The 20,043-nt window shown below is 42.2% G+C and overlaps 1 protein-coding gene across 1 annotated transcript in view; it reads left to right on the forward strand.

Moving 5' to 3' along the window:
• Positions 1–20,043, forward strand: part of WWC2 (WW and C2 domain containing 2) — a 166,409-nt gene that overhangs the window by 69,218 nt on the left and 77,148 nt on the right. The window contains exon 2 of the mRNA XM_027122583.1: positions 17,286–17,395. Within this exon, the coding sequence (XP_026978384.1) occupies positions 17,286–17,395 (110 nt within the window). The remainder of the gene's footprint in view (positions 1–17,285; positions 17,396–20,043) is intronic.

Here is a 20,043-nt window from a genome sequence, read left to right on the forward strand (position 1 = left end):
TGTAAGATAGGGGTTCAATTTCATTCTTTTACATGTGAGTATCCAGTTATCCCAGCACCCTTTATTGAAGAGACTGTCTTTTCTCCATTGAGTATTATTATCTCGATTGTCAAATATTAGTTCACTGTATATGCTTAGGTTTATTTCTGGGCTCTCGATCCTGTCCCATTTGTCTGTTTGTCTGTTTTATGCCAGTACTGTACTGTTTTGATTACTATAGCTATAGTATAGTTGGAAATCAGGAAGTGTGATGCCTCTCCTTTGCTATTCTTTTAGGATTGCTTTGGCTATTCAGGGTATTTTTGTGGTTCCATATAAATTTTAGGAGTATTTTCTCTACTTCTTTAAAAAATGCCCTTGTTATCTTGATAGGGATTGCATTGAATCTGTAGATGGCTTTTGGCAGTACTGACATTTTAACAATATTAATTCTTCCAATCCATGAAAACAGGATACTTTTCCATTTGTTTCTGTTGTCTTCAGTTTCTTTCATCAATGTCTTATAGTCTTCAGAGTAGAGATCTGTCACCTCCTTGGTTAAATTTATTCCTAGGTATTTTGTTGGTTTTGATGCCATTGTAAATGGGATCAATTTCTTTATTTCTTTTTCAGAAAATTTGTTCTTAGTGTATAGCCTTTCTGATTCTTGATTTTTCTTTTTCTTCTTTTTTTTTTTTTGGTGACCTGGTTCCTCTGGAAGCTTTTAGACTCTTCTCGTTGCCTCCATGTTCTAAAATTTCACAATATTGTGCTTTGACGTAGGTCTTTTTTTTTAACGATTCTTCTGGGTGGGCTGTTTATATTCAAGAAACCAGTCATTAAGAGAAATTTTCTTGTATTACATCTTTGATAATATCTTCCCCTTCATGTATACTTTGTTCTCTCTTTCTGGAACTGCTGCTACTCAGATAGTAGACCCCCCTGGACTGGTCCTCCAGTTTTCCTATCTTTTCCTTTCTATTTGTCTTTCTCTCTGGGAAATTTTCTTAAGTTAATCTTCTAACGCTTCCATAGATAGGTTCATTTCTTCTATCGTATTGTTCATTACCAAGGGTTTTAAATTTCTTTCTCCAAATATTTATTGTTTGATGGTCTGTTATGCTATTGAAATTTTCTTCAATTTCTCTGAACAAAATTGAAAATTTCTTCTATGCATTAAATTGCCTGATTCATTGTTTTAGTGTGTTTGTTTTAGATTCTGCTTTTATTTTAGAGACCTAGTGTTCTTAACTTATGCATTAGAATAGCTCATACTGATCATTCTGGTTCTTCCACTCCTTCCAGGCACATGAGGGGATTAATTTCCCTGCCTCCATGTGATGTGTTTTGGCTGTGGAATGTGAACAGTATGGGTGTACGTGTATCCCCAGCCCACAAGACTGATGGACTGAGATCTGTCTATCTATCTATCAATCTATCTGTCTATCTATCTACCTACCTATCTACCTAGTATCACAGTGGAGGTGCCAGTCACCCGAGATGCATCCTGGAATCCTGAGCCATACTGTGGAGGCCAGCTGCCTGGGGGAGTCATCCAGAACCACTTTGAACTTGGCTTGAGTGGGAAATTAGTGTTTGTTGTGTTCAGCCACTGAGACTTTGGTATTGTTTTTTATTAGAGCGTTACCTAGCCTGTCGTGACTGATACAGCTATCAGTCATATTTAAGAATGAGCCATAAAAAGCAGTTTGGAAGCTCTATATTGTGGGTGAGGCTTAGTCATGTAGTGATCTGGCCCACCCTTCCCATAAGGGCACTCCCAGGTATTAATGTCAATAGATCTCTTCTGAGCTTGTTAGTTTTCCCAGGAAAAACGCCACCAATCTCGTGCTTAGCAAGTGTAAGACCAGCTACCAGTGGTTCTGAAAACTGAATGGGGAAAGGGGGTCCGGGAACCCCACTGGTCAGTGCGTGGACAGTCCCTTAATGCTCGTGTTTTCAGTAAGGTACGCCTTCTTTCAGCTGTACCAGCTGCCAGGAAGTCCAGAATCTTTGTAGTTGAGTCTCTCTAGAGAGGAAACCTTCAGTTTCACCCAGATTGAGCAAAGGCAGGCTGAGGGGCTGGCTACTTCTTAACAGACTTCCGGCCAGTCCTCCACAGCCACACCCAGCCGTCTGAAGTCCTTGATGCTGGAATTCCAGAGCCTTTCAAGGGTTTGCAGTATGAATCAATCAGCTGCTCGGCTTTCTCTTGCTGACTTAGGTTTCCTGTTTCTCCGTCAGCTAACTCAGTTACCACTCGGCTTTCCACAATCCCAAATTTTGTGGCTCTTGTCCTCTGAGCTGCCCTTTGTCCTTCTGTGTTTATGACTTTTTAAAATCCTTTTTCTGCAGTTTTCTAGACGGGGTGTAGAAAATGTATTTCTACAATGTATTCAATGTATTCAAATGTATTCAATCTGTTGTGTTTACTGGAATTTCCTTAATGAGGGATTTTTTCCCTCCTAACTTTTTATTATGAAAAATTTGTAGATCTGACAAATAATTTATCACCACATTTCTTTTATCCTCTCCTCACTCTCTCTTTAAATATATGAGTGTATTGTATTTATTTTTTATTTTGTGTGTGTGTGTGTATTGTATTTATGTTTACTTTTTTTTGCTGTAACATTGGAAGGTGAGTTACAGATATTATGACCCTCCACCATTAAATAATTCAGCATGCATCTTCCAAGGAAAAAATATTCCCTTACTCACCATAATATCAATTATTACAACTATGGAAAATTTTTAAAATCCTGTCATGTCATCTAACATCTATCATCCAATATCTAGTATAACATCTAGTATATTTAAATTACCCAGTTGTTCAAGAATTCTTTTATCCTTTTTTAAAAATTAAAAATTGGGACCCATTTGAGATAAACATGCTACAATTGGTTGTTATTTCCCTCTTTTTTTTGGCGGGGGTGGGGGTGAACCATGCAGCTTGCAGGATCTTAGTTCCCTGACCAGGGGTCAAACCCGGGCCCCAGCAGTGAAAGTGCCGAGTCCTAGCCACTGGACCGCCAGGGAGGTCTCTGTTATTTCTCTTTCGAATTAGAACAGTTCCTCAAAGTTTTTGGTGTTTGTATTCTTTCTTTTAATTAATCTTGAACAGTACCAGCACCTGTAGAGCTGGATTAATAACTGAAGATGAGGCCCTGTTAAGGAGATGTTAGTGAAAGTATATGGGAATAGGACAGACTTTATTTTATAAAGTAATTTTAATGGTTTGTGTTTCTAACTCAGGTGCTACCAATTGAAAACGTCACCGAACAATGCTTTGCACCTTCAGTGTATTAACATTTTCGATAACGAAGCAGTATTTGTCTTTGCTGCGATGAAGAACTATATTTAGAGCCTTCCCAGCCCACCCCACAGCAGCCTGCACGCTTTGCCAGTACTCAGCCTCATGACTTTTGTTTGCTTCGAGTTGAATTTGAGTGAGCTCAAAGGGCATTTCTGTTTATGACTAATGGCTGAGCTCTGAAGTTAGTGTAGTTATCAGACATTCCTGACATTCCATACGTCTAATTTTTAGTGCTTGGAGGATCTGGTGCTGTGCCAGAGGAAAACAGAGGCTGGAAGGCACAAGGAAATACCACCAAAGAAAGTCTTCCTATAAGTTACAAAAATCCAATCATGTGTTTAACTAGCAAAGCAAATGCTGGGGATGGAATTGATTTGTAGCATGTTAGCGCCATTCCTTGGGCTGCGTAAGAACATTTCTTAGTTTTCTGATACTTGATTTTCAGAATTCCAATCCTGTAGCTTTAAAAAAAAAAAATCCGTGATTCTTTTGGTTTGTGTTAGTTGTACTCAGAGCCAGAATGAGGTGCTTTTCAGTGCAAAAGCCTCGTATCCTGAGAGGGATTTAGAGTGTGGTTGCCAGGGATCCATCAGTGCAGATGCAGTGGTCCGCGGAAAGGACAGTCATTGAGCACGTGTTGGATGAGTACCAGCCATTGTTCTAGGCACCAAGGACTCCAGAAGTGGACAAGACAGGTCGTAGGGAGGAAGGAAGAAAGATAAATCAATCTTTAGACGACATGGGTGTACCACAAAAACATGCTAAATGAAAGAAACCAAACACAAGAAAGCACAAATTTCCATGCTTCCATTTGTATGAAATTCCAGAAAAGGTAAATCTACAGAGACAGAAAGTAAATTCGTGGTTGCCTGGGGCAGGGGGTAGGGATGGAGCAGGGAGAGACTGCAAATAGGCATAAGGGATCTTTTGGGGGTGGTCAGAATGTGCTACACTTAGATTGTGTGGTGGTTTTAACTCTATAAATTTACTAAAATTTTCTGATTTGTACACGTACAACGAGCAAATTTTCTGGTATATAAATTAAACCTCAGTGATCCTATGAAAAAAAAAAAAGCTAGGCTTGGGATTATGAAATTCCAGCATGACCTGTAACTGCTTCCTGTGGTCAATGTGATCAGGGGCGTGAAGATGGGTAGTTAACCATGGACTTAGTGTGTGGAAAGGAGACAGATCGGGTCCATGTGGGCTCTTGCAGCTGGTTTTCCTGGCCTCGGAAGGTTACTTCCCTCTTAACAAATATGGAGTCTCTGCACTTAAAAGACAGAGAAATGGGTGCTTTGGTTCAGGGAGTCTAGCCCTGTGTTGTTGTTACGAGGACGACTTTGTGTTCCCCTACACTCCACCCAATGTCAGAAAGACTAGCCCACTGGTATTAATCCATGGTACCACAAAGAGGCACAGTCCAAGTGCATTCGTCTCCAAAGCAAACATTGAGCTACCACTGGGGAAGTGATTTATGCCACCCCGCAGCTCCCACCTAGAGGACAGGCACTGTTTGTCTGGAGAAGCTGCTGGGGACGAGAGCCATGCCTCTCGCGACTCGTGTGTCCCAGCACACGAAAGAGGCTTTCAGTAAACGTCGGGTGACCTCATGGACGCATGAATGAAATGTTCCTTTGTTGGTAGTTTTATTATTATTACTTCCTATTGGCAGGAATGAAAAGATTAGAGGCTGGAGTGGGTTGTTTTTTTTTTTTTCCTCTTCCATTTGAAGTCAGTTTCCTCAGCATCCCTACTGTCCCATTAAATGTGGGCACATCCCAAGGCCTTGCCTGGCTCATTAATCTCATCCATTATCTGATCTCCACATGGAAATTTTAGTCCTCATTTTACCTGCATGTCCCTCTGGCGCCTCACACACAACATATTTTTAAGTTAATTGTTCCTGTTCATTTTGCTGACCCATGCTGGTATCACTACGCTCCTTTGAAACTGCCAAACCATAAGCATTGTAGACTTTCTCATTTCTGCTTTCATGTTTAGTGAGTGCCCTGTTTCCGTAACACCCCCAACTTTTCGTTATCCACCTTCTGCTTTCAAATATCCAGTGACTGGGGGGTCTGCCGTGACTAGGAACCTTTTCTCCTCGGAGGCAGCCTCGAATCCGCTCATTTCCTTTCCCGCAGCCCTCCACGCTGCCACCATCTTGGCCACCTTTCTCCTCGTCATTGCAGTTGCTTACTCTCTGATGGTAAAAGGGAAGGTTGAGGTCTGTTTCAGCCTCTCTAGCCCAGCAGCTCTCACAGGCATGAGAATCACGTGGAGAGCTTGGCCACAGCCTCCCAGTTTCTGATTTAGTAGTTTCGGGGGAGGAGCTTGATAATTTGCATTTCTACCCAGTTACCAGGCGGTACTGATGCTGCTGGGTCAGGGACCACACTTTGAGAACCGCTGCTTTAGCCTGCTCAGGGCGTCACTCTCAGGTTCACTTTCCTAAATTAAAACTTGTCCCAGGTCTGCCACTCCTTGCTGGGTGTCTTCCATTGACCTAGGACCATGGTTCCCAAGGTAGGTGCAGTGGAATAGGAACATCCCATTAAGTAACTTTTAGTCTTTTTTTTTTCATCTATTTCACTTTTCAAGTCTTCTGATTAGATCACGGAGAAAGTCTGTTTGGTGCTACTATGTCTTTAGCACCTTTCTGACACTTAGTTGCCTTTTCAACCCAGTGAGCAAGCCGTCAGCTCCAAGCCGCTGCCAGCAATTCGCTAAAATTCTAGAGTATGATTTTGTTGTCACTGTATTTATTTTCAGTGGCAAGTGTTTTAAGGGACTACAGTTTGAAACACTGGGTTAAGGAGTGCAATCCAGAAGTCCTAAAGAATTCTTCTATACCTTTTCTTCTGGTGGGTTTCATACTTCAGTTAGTTTCATGTATCATGTATAGCTCTTTTGATTTATCTGGAATTAATTTTGTTGTAACAAAGAGGTAGGAACTAGCTTTTATTCCCTAACTGGCTATCCAATTAGCCCAGCACGTTTAAATAATCAATCGTTTACTCATCATAAACAAAGTTTATGGATAAGTAATATCCTTGGAAAAAATATTTGCCACTTGACAAAGGATTAATACCAAAATATGTTAAAAGTTGCTACGAATCATTAAGAAGGACAAACAACACAATTTTAAAAAGGACAATTCACAAAAGAAGTAAATAAACGTACTGAAAGGTTACAAACCTTACTAACAATTACTAGATTGCTCCCCCCTCCAACGATCATATTGAGAGGTGGTGGATGAGAGTGCAGATCGCTTACCTTGTGGATGAGAGTGCAAATTGCTAAAGCCCATGTGGAGGAGACTATCAGAATGTAAAAACGTAAATGCTAATATGTCTTTAACATCTCTTTAATGCATGTTGAGATTTTGAAATTTAAAAAGGGTGTATGTTCTTTGACTCTTCCAAGGGCTTTATTCTAAAAAATTGCACAGCTGAAACCATTTACAAGCAAGTTCTTTGAAGCATTAGTTTCTCTTGAAGGAAGTTGCCACTCATGTCTATTAATTGATGAATAGTTAAATAATGGACTGTAATACACTCAGTTAGTAAAAGATTGAGGTAAACCTATATATATGCTCATTGAAAGATTTCTTACTTATATTGCAAACTGAACAAAGTCATAGAAAATGCACATGGTGTGAGCCTATTTGCATGTTTTGTAAAAGTATGAATTTATAGGTGGACTATAAGATACCAGAATATTGCAGTACGTAGCATTCTACAGGTGAATGAAGGAGGGACTTTAATAATAGCTTAGCCTAGTTTACGTATTCTTCATAATGAGAATGTATTACCTGTATTTTTTTAAGGTAGGACCCAAAACTATAGTATATGTATAGTTTATTTAGTTTTATTCCAATCTTGTAAAAATGTGCATAATATTTTATGTGCATTGGTATACATATGTATATATTTATATAAGAAAAACATAGCCTAGAATGAAACATATTGTTAACTGGGGTTCTCCTTTAAGGTCATAGGGATTAAAAAACATCTTCCCAGTTCCTTAAGTTTTGATAAAAGTAATACTGGTTCATTTAAATCACTTAATTGACCTCTCTAAGAGAGAGGTTGCATCTAACAAGGTCCTGTCCGTGCCGAGGGGTGGGTGGGTCGTGTGTCAGTTCTTTGTTGTTGTGACTGGAGCACATTCTCTTGGGTGAGTGTCCCACTTCTTCCCGTCCTGGCCCTTGAACAGTTATTATCTGTGATGAAATCCTTGTTGGTTGTGTGTTGTTTAAAGTCTAGGGAGGAGGACAAGACAGTCTTGGTGGGTTTTTGTTTTGTTTGTTTGGACAATAATCTCTTTAGCCCTCTTCCTCTTTCAGACATTCCTACCTTCTTTGCCAGCATATCCACTTAAATTCTCAAACTATTTTCCAAAACCAAATAATCCAACAAGCAAACATTTCTTGGCACTTAGCAGAGAAATGAGGTTCAGGTTAAAGTGTTTGCTGACCTCTCTGTTTTCTTCTGTAGGGTAAGATACTTTTTTTAAAAAACTTGCTGAATTATTGAAACACCTGAAATAAATTCTGTTACCTCTTCGTAACTAAGAATCTGTTCCCTGTTTAGCTATTCATTTATGATACATAATATAATTATAGTAAACTAAAGTAAGTTATAGGACCAGATATTTTGATGCAGTTTTGAAAGGTTTTTTTCTCGTATCATGCCTGTCCCATGGTCAGGAAACATGTTTGTCAACTATCACCTTAATATCAACCTTCATATTGTTTTCTTAGTAAATGCATTTACCATTACATCTTTGTAAATTGAACATTTTTAAAAAAATGACAGTTCTTCCATGGTGTCCCTGTTCATTTCTGTCTTCCTTTCTAATCTGCACCCACTCAGTCAACGTTGATTCTATGCCGACTGTGTACGAGGAAGGCGTTGGGCTAGAGATGCAGAGACGTGTGCAGAGGCCCTGCCTTTGAGAAGCTGGTCGAGAAATGAGAGTGTAGTAAAGGTGCCTGAGGTGACTCCTGAGTCTCTGTGGAGGTGGTCAGGCGGGACAGGATTCAGGGGACACTGTGTAAGAGTAGCATTCCTGGGTTACGTGGAATCAAGACTTTAATGGTTTTTTAATACTGCCGAACTGTTTCTTAAAAGGATGTATCAAGTTACAGAATCACCAGCAGTAAACGAAAGTAACTGATTTCCCATATCCTCACCAGAACTGAATTTCATCCTTAGAACAAAGCAAAACAAAACAAAAACTTGATATCCTAATAGACTTAAAATTAAGCCTTATTATTGTTTTATTTGGCATTTCTTTTTATTATTAGTGAAGTTGAACATTTTCCCATCTTTTTATTATTTTACTTACTCCAAATATTCACTTGGAGTCTTGACGTTGTTATAACTTGTTACTAATTTTTAAAAACAATTTATTGAGGTGAAATTCACACAACACAAAATTAACCACTTTAACGTGAACAATTTGGTGGCATATATACGTTTGCAGTGGTGTTCAACCATCACCTCTGTCTAGTTCCAAAACATTTCCATCACTCCAGTACCCGTTGAGTACTTTCTCCCCATTTGCCTCTCTCCCTAGCCCCTGGCAACCATTGAACTACTTTCCGTCTGCATGGATTTATCTATACTGGATATTTTATATACATGGAATTATAATATATGACCTTTGTTCTGGCTTCTTTCACTTAATATAATGTTTGGAGGTTCATCCACACTGTAGCATGTATAGGTACTTCATTCCTTTTTATGGCTGAATAATAATATACCACACGTTGTTTATCCATTCATCCATTGATGGAAGTCTGAGTTCTTTCCACCTTTAGACTATTGTGAATGGTGCTGCTGTGAACATGTGCATACATGTAATTGTTCGGGTACCTTTTTTCAGTTCTTTTAGTTATTTGCCTCGGAGTGGGATGGTGGGGTTATGCAGTAATTCTATGGTTAACTCTTTGAGGAACTTCCAAACTGTTTTCTATAGAGGCTGAATCATTTTACATTCCCATCAACAATGCGCAACATTCCCATTTCTCTGCATCTTCATCAACACTTGTTGTTTCTGTTTTTTAAATTATAGCCACCCTAGTGAGTACCTCATTGTGGTTTTGATTTGCATTTCCCTCATGACTAATGATGTTGAATACTTGTTACTATGTATTTCATATATGAGAGAAAATGAGAGAAAAAGAAAACCTTTCTTTTTAAGAACTTATTTTAAAATTATTTAAATGTTCCTTGAGGGAAAAAAAAGTTTACTTAAAATTAAATGAAGTGGCCCAAATCTGAGAATTATTAAGCCATTAATTTTGTCTAAACATTTCATAGTTTTCATAGTAGAGGTATTTGGTTTTTTTTTTTTTTTTTTTTTGCGGTACGCGGGCCTCTCACTGCTGTGGCCTCTCTCGTTGTAGAGCACAGGCTTCGGACGCGCAGGCTCAGCGGCCATGGCTCACGGGCCCAGGCGCTCCACGGCATGTGGGGTCTTCCCAGATCGGGGCACGAACCCGTGTCCCTGCATCAGCAGGCGGACTCTCAACCACTGCGCCACCAGGGAAGCCCCAATAGAGATATTTCTGAAGCATAGGCTTTTGTCGCCAGGTTCCTTTTTTTAATAAATTTTTAAAATTAATTTATTTTTTGTTGCGTTGGGTCTGATGCGCGAGGGCTTCCTCTAGATGCGGCGAGCGGGGGCTACTCTTCGTTGCGGTGTGTAGGCTTCTCATTGCGGTGGCTTCTCTTGTTGTGGAGCACGGGCTCTAGGCACGCGGGCTTCAGTAGTTGTGGCACGTGGGCTCAGTAGTTGTGGCTCGTGGGCTCTAGAGCGCAGGCTCACTAGTTGTGGCGCACGGACTTAGTCGCTCCGCGGCATGTGGGATCTTCCCGGCCCAGGGCTCGAACCTGCCTCCCCTGCACTGGCAGGCGGATTCTTAACCACTGCGCCACCAGGGAAGTCCCAGGTTCCTTTTTAAATTCAGTTTGTTTTCCTTTTCTCCATCACCTGGGTGTATTAGGCTGTAATTTGTGCCCTTTAACCAGCGGTTCTCAAAGTGTGGTCCAGGGACCAACAGCATGAGCATCACTGGGGAAGCTGTCAGAAATGCAAATCCTAGTAGGTCAGGCCCCACCCCCGATCTGCTGAGTCAGAAGCTCTGGGAGTGGGCCCGGTAATCTGTTTTAATAAGCTTTTCAGATGAGTGGGATGTGCTCTTAGGTCTGAGAACCACTGCTGTAACTCAACATTTCTGGGCCAGTGTTGTATTAAAGAGCCCTTGTGGGAGATGGCATCCACAATTTTGGCCTTGTTAGCACCAACTTCTCTTTTATTTTTTTAATTTAGTTTCTTTCTTTCTTTCTTTATTTTTTGGCTGTGTCGGGTCTCGTTTGTGGCGCGCGAGCTTCTCTCTAGCTGTGGCGTGCAGGTTTTCTCTTTTCTAGCTGCGGCGCACAGGCTCCAGGGCGCGTGGCCTCTGTAGTTTTGCGGCACGGGCTCTCTCGTTGAGATGCGCGAGCTCAATAGCTGTGGCACGCGGGCTTAGTTGCCCTGCGGCGTGTGGGATCTTAGTTCCCTGACCGGGCATGGAACCCGAGTCCTCTGCATTGGAAGGCGATTCTTTACCACTGGACCACCAGGGAAGTCCCCCACCTTTTCTTTTTAACTAAAGGAGGCAGACAATATAAACAATTGAATGGAATCCTATTATAACCTCCTGTTTAAGAATTACATACTATGTGTATAAATCATATAGTTTTACCTAGAAATTGCTATTCAGTCTACAGATCATGTGAAGAGAGTATTTTTTAAAAGCTGCTTTTGATCTTTGGTCAGATCCCTAAAGAATTTAAGAGTTGCGTGTCCTTGGTGTGTGTTTTTCCTCTCTCCTGTGATCGGGTCCTATTTTTTACTTCTTTGGAGCCTCTTCTGCGAAGGTTTCTGGTACAAAGGCCCGCGATGACGTGGGCACCACCATGGACGCGCTCAGGCAGCAGGAGCACTCTGTCCCTCATCTGCAGGGCTGTCTTAAAGCCCAGGCCCACTCCCACCTCCTCCCTCCAGAACTTTTTAAAGGGACTCCTTTCTTGCCATTTCTTCCAGAAATTGGTGGCTAGTTAATCCAAGTAGCATATCAATAGTTAAATCCGTGCCTGGAATGGCAGTAGTGATGGCCACATCCCGCACAGGAATGGAAACTTCATGGCTGGAAACCACAAACTTTGACTAGAGAGAGAGGTGTGTGCGGTACAGTCACAGGCTTGTTTCATTACAAGTTGGGGTTTTTTTTTTTTCTTTTTCTTTTTTTTTTTTTTTTTTGCGGTACGCGGACCCCTCACTGCTGTGGCCTCCCCCACTGTGGAGCACAGGCTCCGGACGCGCAGGCTCAGCGGCCATGGCTCACGGGCCCAGCCGCTCCGCGGCACGTGGGATCCTCCCGGACCGGGGCACGAACCCGTGTCGCCTGCATCGGCAGGCGGACTCCCAACCACTGCGCCACCAGGGAAGCCCAAGTTGGGGTTTTTTTATTCCTGCACAGGGTATTCAAAGGGCGATAATAATTGTATCTACTTTGCGGAGGTTTATGGGGATTTAATTCACACATTTATAGACATGAAAGTATGTGTGGTACATGGGAATCACTCAGTGAATGTTTTATATTATTAGGATAATTATGTAAAAATTGACCTTTTTTACGTAGAATATTGTTATTGACATTTTTACAAGTAATGTTTGGGTCGCCAAAGCAACAGCACAAGCCGTGTGCACTTTCAAAGGTGATTGCTCACAAATGTTGCCTTTCAGGAGTCTCTTCATGAAGGAATTAGAGAATTAGGTTAGGTGGCATAAGGGAGATTTTAGGTCCTCCAGATCCAGATAGAGTGAACGGTTAGGAAGCAAATGTCAAAAGAGGAGCCGGGAGATCTGAGGGAAGGCGTTTTGAAGGGTAGGGGGTATTGAGTCCTGTATATCTGTAGGCTGAGGGAGAAGGCATTAGCTATGTGAGAGGAGATTAACCCTTGATAATAACAGATGGAGTGAAGTTGCAGAGCAGGGAGAAGCGGATGGGATTAAGGGCAGGAGATGGGCAGGCTTTTGAGTGGAGGAGAGATATGAGAAACGGAGAGGGGATGGGGCATCCGTGTTCCAGGCGAGCAGACTTGGGAAACAAGATGGTTGTGTTTAAATATTTGAAAGCCCATCACGTGGAGGAGGGATTAAACTGATGCTCTTTGGCACCAGTGGGTATAAACTGTAGGAAGACCAGATCTAGAGCCCACGTAGAGGACACCTGTCTGAGCACAAGGAGGTCCAAGAGGACATGATGGACTCAGTCTAAAGAAATGAGCCCAGTTAGACGCCACTTACCAGCTAGCAACCCTGCATGAGCCGTTCAAACCCAGGGCAGCAGTCTCCTGAGCGCGTCCATTGCCCCAGGTCCAGGCCTGCCCATCTGGCAGTTCTCTCCTGTCTAATGTGACCCTTTGAGAAGAATTTAAGCTAATTTCCCCAAAGACCCAGAACTAACTGCGTTACCCTCCTCTGAAGAGGTTTGTATTCTTAAAAGCCGGTTTCTTCCTGCTACCTCTGTTCACTCATCCCTGGCATTCCCCTCATTTTGTTCCTTTGCGTTGCTGGTTTCCCTGCCTAGGATAGTGATCAAAACAGATAAGAAGTTGTTTTTAGGGGACTAATCAGCAACATTATAAATTAAAATTCCCTCAGAACTATGGAGAGATTTCTGGTATTTTACCCTCCCTGTAAAATTCACATTGTGAATCTCATCTTGAATTCCTTCCGTGTTCTCTTGGAGCAATTCAGGCGGGTTTATCTGGGCCGATTCTGTAGCGATCAGAGACCTAGTCGACGATGCGAACTCTGCCTTGAGTTTCAGTTAAACGACAGCAGCAGCAGATGCTGTGAAGGAAAAATAACTCTTCAGACCTTTAACATTCAAGCTAAACTGTACATTTGGGAGGCTGGAACCGTGGCAAGAGTTTTATTAACCTGAAAATGGTTTTCTCTGTCAAGTGCCGTTTCGTTTAGTGCAATAAGCACAAACTCGGTTGCAGTTAGCACAAAGTCATCGTTTCTGGATGTGTGCTTGCACACACAGCAGTATTCACCGTCGTGTAATTGGGAAGAGTAAATTCATCTGTGTGTGGCATCTCATGTCACAGGACAGGGATCCGTGGCCTGACAATAAATACTAAATGACAGGTTGTATAAAAGAATGATATAATGCCCACAAGGAGAGGAAATACCTTGCAAAGTTCAAATTTTGTATGTAAACTGTGGCAAAGTGCTGCAGTAAATTGCCATTTTCTTCACATTAGTCACGGTGCAAAGGAAGACTGTTTTCTAAGCAAAGAGTAATCTCTGGAATTTCGCATAAAGATGGTCCGTAATTTCAGGCCTTCTGCATGCTGTTGCTCCTTTGTGGGGAACCAACGAACTCCGTCCATTTTTTACTTCCTTAACATCAAGGTAAGACTGACTGTTTCAGAGGTTCCTTGTGCAAAACAAGAGGAAGGAATTTAGAAGCTAATCAACATTTCTGCTCACCGTATTTGTTCTAAGTCATGTTTGTTTCTAATTTTGGAATACATCTGTTATTTTTGTTTCATGTTACTTCTTAGTATATCATAGTAATATGTTTTCTTTATCAGGATAGCAGTATATTTGAGTGATTCATTTTGTTTGGTATCTGAGAATGTTATTTTATTTATGTTTTATAATTTGGATAAGAATTAAAAATTTGACATTTATAAATATGTATTTAATGGTTTTACTTATTGAGAGGGTGTGGAGAAAAGATCTGTATTTATCCAGATACAGAAAATACAGTATTAAACTGATTTTTGCAGTAACGCCGCAAGGAAGCTTTTACGTTAGAATTCCAGGAATGGAAACGTCTGAATTTTTTTTTTAATTTTATTTTATGTTTTATACAGCCGGTTCTTATTAGTTATCTATTTTATACATATTAGTGTATACCTGTCAATCCCAGTCTCCCAGTTCATCCCACCCCCGCCCCGCCACGTTCCCCGCTTGGCGTCCATACGGGAAACGCCTGAATTTTTAACTGAGTTCACTTATAGGTGTAATTCTAGTGTTAGAACAGTGACAGTTAATAAAGTGCTTATTATCTGTTGACCAATAAATAGGAAAAGATGGGTTATTTCCAAGTGTAATCCAGTTACCATAACTTGTAATCATACTGCATGTTCTGAAACTTTTGTGACTTCTAATTCTAAAAGTAATAAGTATATTCATATCATACTCATGCTTAAACATGTTGCTTTGGTGCCAGGACAAAACTTGTGTAATGTCTCTCTTTTGTCATTTATACGTACCATTTCCATGTCTCCTTCTTTATTTCTTTAGGGTTCATGTGCCTTTTAGACAGCAGAGATAGAGGAGTTTAAGGAAGGAGAATCGTCAAGCAGAATGATACGCAAGGGGCTTTGTCTAATCAGGTGGTCGAAGCTCAGTCTTACAGACAGAGTATGAAGACAAGGCCACTTTCCATGGTGTGGGGAGGGTTTTTAAAAATAAATTTATTTATTTATTTTTGGCTGCATTGGGTTTTCATTGCTGGACGCAGGCTTTCTCTAGTTGCGGCGAGCGGGGGCTACTCTTCGTTGCGGTGCGCGGGCTTCACATTGCGGTGGCTTCTCTTTTTGCAGAGCACGGGCTCTAGGTGCGCGGGCTTCAGTAGTTGTGGCTCATGGGCTCTAGAGCGCAGGCTCAGTAGTTGTGGCGCACGGGCTTAGTTGCGGCATGTGGGATCTTCCCAGACCAGGGATGGAACCCATGTTCCCTGCATTGGCAGGCGGATTCTGCACCACCAGGGAAGTCCCAGGGAGTTTTTGATGTACGTAGTATCTAATTCCTTTGTCAAAAGAAAACTCAATTTTCCTGCCCAGTTTTTATGATATAAGGTGGGATTTGAGCATAATTCTAAGAGCCAGTTTTGGGACTCAGATTAAGTTCAAATCGACCCCAGGTTTGCAAAGCAAATATGGCAGATTGCCGTATTTGGATGCATTGCTTAACATGTCTGAGATTCATTTCACTCATCTACTGCCTATGGAAGCTTTCCACTTATCAGGCATTACACCGTTTGGTTCTCATTTAAGCTTCATGATCTCCCCCAGTCCCTACCTTTTTAAAAAATAATAGATTGGAAAACAGGGGCCTTTCAGGTTAATAACCTGCCCCACGTTGTAAGATGGCAGAACAAGCATTTGAATCCAGGTCCCTTGGATCTCGAATTTCAAGTTCTTAACTTCTGAGCCAAATTCTCTAGAATTACCTGGAAAGCTTGATTAAACATACATTGCTGGGCCCTAGAGTTCCTGATCCTGTAGGCATATACTATACTAGAGGGCCCAAGGATTTGTTTCTAACCAGTTCCCAGATGTGGACGCTGCTGGTTGTGAGGACTAGACTTTGAGAAACACTGCTGTGCCTTGTGCTCCCAGACTTGGTTCCTCTGGAGGGTGAGAGAGAGAATTCACGTGTGATGCTTGGATTCACAGTCACTGACATTTACTGACTGCTGCTTGACCATGTCCCAGACACTTTTCTGAGTTAATCCCTTTTCATCCTCCCATTAATCTTAGCAGGTAGTTAAATTGCAGGGAGAAGATGGGGGGTGTGATCACCACTTAAAATGAAGAGAAGGAAACTGAGGTAGAGAGAGCTGCCCAGTCAGGAGGTCTCACGGTGAGTCAGTGTGGTGACTGAGTCAGCCGGTGTTCGTGAATGCCAGGATCCCTGCAGCCGTCTCCAGAAGCGGATTTCATGCTTAGGGAAGGTTGAGAGAAAAGGAGACACTTCTTTCTTTCATCCCTTGGTGTTTTACGTCCTTGGAGGAGGGCTGTTGGCAGGCCACACCTGGGAAGAAAGGGTTTCCCTCCTTTTCATGTTTTTCTCCCAGCGTTCTGAAGGGTACACGACACAGTTCATTATTCTGATGAAAGTGATGTGATTCTGGGAACGACCTGTATTTCAGTTGCGCTATGAAATCATTGATATTCACTAGCATGGATCACAGAGACTCCAGGTGATGTCATACATAGGAACTGTGCTGGTGGTGCCAGTGCATTAAATTAGCAGAGATGTCACCTGAGGTTGGCCACCCTACAGCAGGGCGGGCACCAGTCTGTGGTGCTGGCCTGCCTGCAGCTGCTTTAACAGCCAGGGAAAATCTCAGATGCGAAACTGAAGGAAGTGAGAGAGAAAATCAACCCATAATTAACTCTGAAACCTGTACTCTGCTTAGGTAACTAGTTTCCGATAAGTTTTAAGGCTTAAAGAGAAAGTTTAAGGCAGTTTCAAAAGGTGAGATCACATTGATAATAGAAATACTTTGTGTGTTTGATTCCATTAAATATTTTGTTGAGAGACTGTTAAGTACAGGTATAAAAATATAAGTATAAAAATAAGATCTATTGTCTCTCCTCTCAAGGAGAGGTCTTTGTGGACCTTGCAGGCGAGTTAATATATAGTAGAGCGTCCAAATCTGAAGTTAGTGTAGCCTGATGCTTACCTCGTCTTAGAGGTACTGGTATGATGATTCCCATGATGCTGGTACTCGAATGCTGGGACAAACTTTTCTCTTCACTGAGATGGCTCTCTAGCTGCAGAGCTCAAGCTAGATTCCAGCCCTCCTGACCCCTCAGCTTGGCGTTCTCCCTGATTTAAGATGGCCTTATTTATTTATTGTACAGATTTGTCTCCCAGTCTGAAGCTGTGAACTTTCCAAAGGGTATTATGACTTACTGCTACTTTTTTGGATATTCATCTCTGCATTTCGGCCTTGTTTTTTTCTTTAAAGATTTCAGACACAGTAGTGCAAACTCTAGAAACAATCAAGAACAAAAAGGAAACGCAGCCTGGACACTTAGCACGTGGGTAGGGTGCTGGATTTAAACATACGCGGTTGGATGGAAAGAGTCACCTGTACCTTTATTCTGGTTTGTTACAGGCTGACGAAGCCCTTGTCGTTTGCTGACTGTGTTGGTGATGAGCTGCCGTGGGGATGGGAAGCCGGGTTTGACCCTCAGATTGGTGTCTACTACATCGATCACATAAACAGTAAGTTTTCCTCTTCGGTACGAGCAAGCCTATCGGAAAATCTAGAGTCATACAAAAGAGTAAACATTTTACAAAGTGAATTTCTTTATTTTAAACCCCCGCTTTCCAGTGACTAATATTTAACTGAAATGTCCATTTTGGAGGTTGGGGCATGTGTGTAGAGTTAGGCTGATGGAGCAGAGTGGGAGAAAGGGGTCTGGTCTGCCTGTCTGTCTGCCTGTCTGTTAGGGCCTGAGTTTTCTTCAGCGCACGTCTAGGGCCTGTGGAGACCATGAGCCATCTGTCTCTTCTTTCCATGGCCACTGGGCCTTCAAAGTGGGGTTCCCCCTTTCTTGTCCTTGCCATGGAAAGAGATGGGCACGGGAGCAGCCTGGTCTAATGGCACAGCTGCCTGTGTGCCGGTGGGGTCCAGGGAGGGCTTGACACTCACCAGCGACTCTGGAAGACGCAGCTGTAGCTGTGGCGAGAAGACCAGAACCTCGTCTTGTTTCTGTTTCCTGATTTCTTTGTGGTTGGAAGGGGAGCACCTCTCACCGTAATAGCGTTTAGATCTGTCACTTCCCTGTCATGGTAAGCCTAGGGCAGAGGACCACTGTGGCTGTAAACAACTTTTTAAAACACGTACTTGAAGTAGTATTTTTTGTATGTTTTTTTATATTGTGTATGTGTTTATATTTCTGTTTAGCTCTTTAGCCACCCCTATAAAAATTTTATTCAGATGGTCGAATGTAATACTCACTGATATTCATTTTGCTTATTTCACTTAAAAATAATTATTTTATTTTTATAGGTTCTTAGGAATACATAATGAATTTATACTCCATTATCTTAATATTCTTAGGTCTATCGTTACATTAAAATTTTATTTAATAAGTACTCATTAATATCTTTAGGAATAATATCATTATAGAAAAGTGTTTTATTTGATGTTCATTTACGAGTGACGGCTTGCGGCTGCCCTTGTCTAGATATAGGATAAAGATTTTGAGAGGCACAAAAAGCCCATATTTATGGCAGTGATCTCTTAGAAATCTAAGAATGTGAAATATGTTCGCATCACGTATCGAATTTGTGAAAATATCCTTGCACAGATTCCCTGTCAGTCTCTTTCTTTACCTGTGCAAATACTCCTTTCCCAGCATGACTGGGAAGGTTCCAGAAGTGACTGGGCTGCTCCGCTCTGAAGTCTGCAGAGGCCGAAGGCCGTGGGGCGGACGGCCAATCGGGTGGGAAGGCTGCATGCGTGCCTCCAAGTGACCTAGTGTGAGGCTTCAGTGAAAGTGAGTTGAGATGAAGGACTCACTTCCAGTAATTTACACTGAAAGGGGGTGCTGTGCCTAGAAGACCACCAAGCACGGATAATAAAATGCTCACCCCACCCAGAGGCAGCCAGGGAGCCAGAGAAGCTGACTCTTGAGAAGCCCGGAGTGCTGAGTGTTGCTTATGCCTTGGGGCGGGGAGTGTACAGGTAACAGTGTGAGTAGCTTAGTTGTGGTGGAATAGGTTCGAGGGCTGTGACATTGTCTAATTCTCACAGGTAGGTGAGATAGAGGGGTTGAAAGGAGCAAGGTCTTGGACGTATTAAGTCAGTTTTTCAACGAAAAGACGTATGCTTGTTTAAATCTCACTTTTATACTTATTTTATATGGATAAAAGGTTAGCTTTTTTTCCTTAAATAATATTTAGGGAACCAGAAACAAACCTTCCTCTCCTGATTCAATGGAAATAAGTTCTCATGGCACCAAAATGAGAAAATTAATTAGCTCAACTTCCCTCCCACTGCCGACAGTCTCTTCAGCTTCTAAACCCACCTCCAGGGCTCTCTGCTTTTTCTCAGTGGAAGAGGTGTTCTTCTGAATCACCCACCTCAACCCCCAAGACCCCGCTTAATAACTTCTATATCCCATCCTTCTCTCCTAGGTAGTATCTTTACCAGTTATTTTCTGGTTTTAAAAATTTCTCCCAGGCTTCCCTAGTGGCGCAGTGGTTGAGAGTCTGCCTGCCGATGCAGGGGACACGGGTTCGTGCCCCGGTCCGGGAAGATCCCACATGCCGCATCCGGAGCCTGTTGCTCCGCAACGGGAGAGGCCACAACGGTGAGAGGCCCGCGTACCACAAAAAAAAAAAAAAAAAAAAAAAATTTCTCCCACCATTTCAATTTCTAATGGTTCTTTCAGCTTAGTATTTAAACACTGGAGACTCTCAAAATGAAACCAAACCAAAACTACCAAAAGAAAAAACAAATAATAACAATCTCTCCCCCCCTCCCTCCCTCCTTCTCACTTTCTCTCATTCTCACTCTCTTGCTCACTCCTACTTGAAACAATCTTTCAACCCCCATCCCTTGCAGCATGTCATCTGTTTCCCCTTCACCGGGAAACTCACTAAAAGCCACACACAGCCCCCGTGGACTTCCCTTCCTCCATTGTTGGCCATGATTTCACACAAACGCTCTTGCCGAGGTCACCCGAGACCCCACAGGTGACGGAATCCCAGCGCCCCAGCCTGTCTTCCTTGGCCTTGATCTGACAGATCCCTGCCCCCACGGGCTACTCCCTCTTGCTCTTTACCCCTTTGGATTTCATGACACCTTCTGTTGGAATTTATTTGGCATACCTGGCTGCTCCTGCCGTTTTCTTTTGCCCATC

This window comes from Aethalodelphis obliquidens, unplaced genomic scaffold (assembly GCF_003676395.1).
Source record: "Aethalodelphis obliquidens isolate GAN/ISIS:26980383/991018 unplaced genomic scaffold, ASM367639v1 scaffold25, whole genome shotgun sequence".
NCBI lineage: Eukaryota > Metazoa > Chordata > Mammalia > Artiodactyla > Delphinidae > Aethalodelphis > Aethalodelphis obliquidens.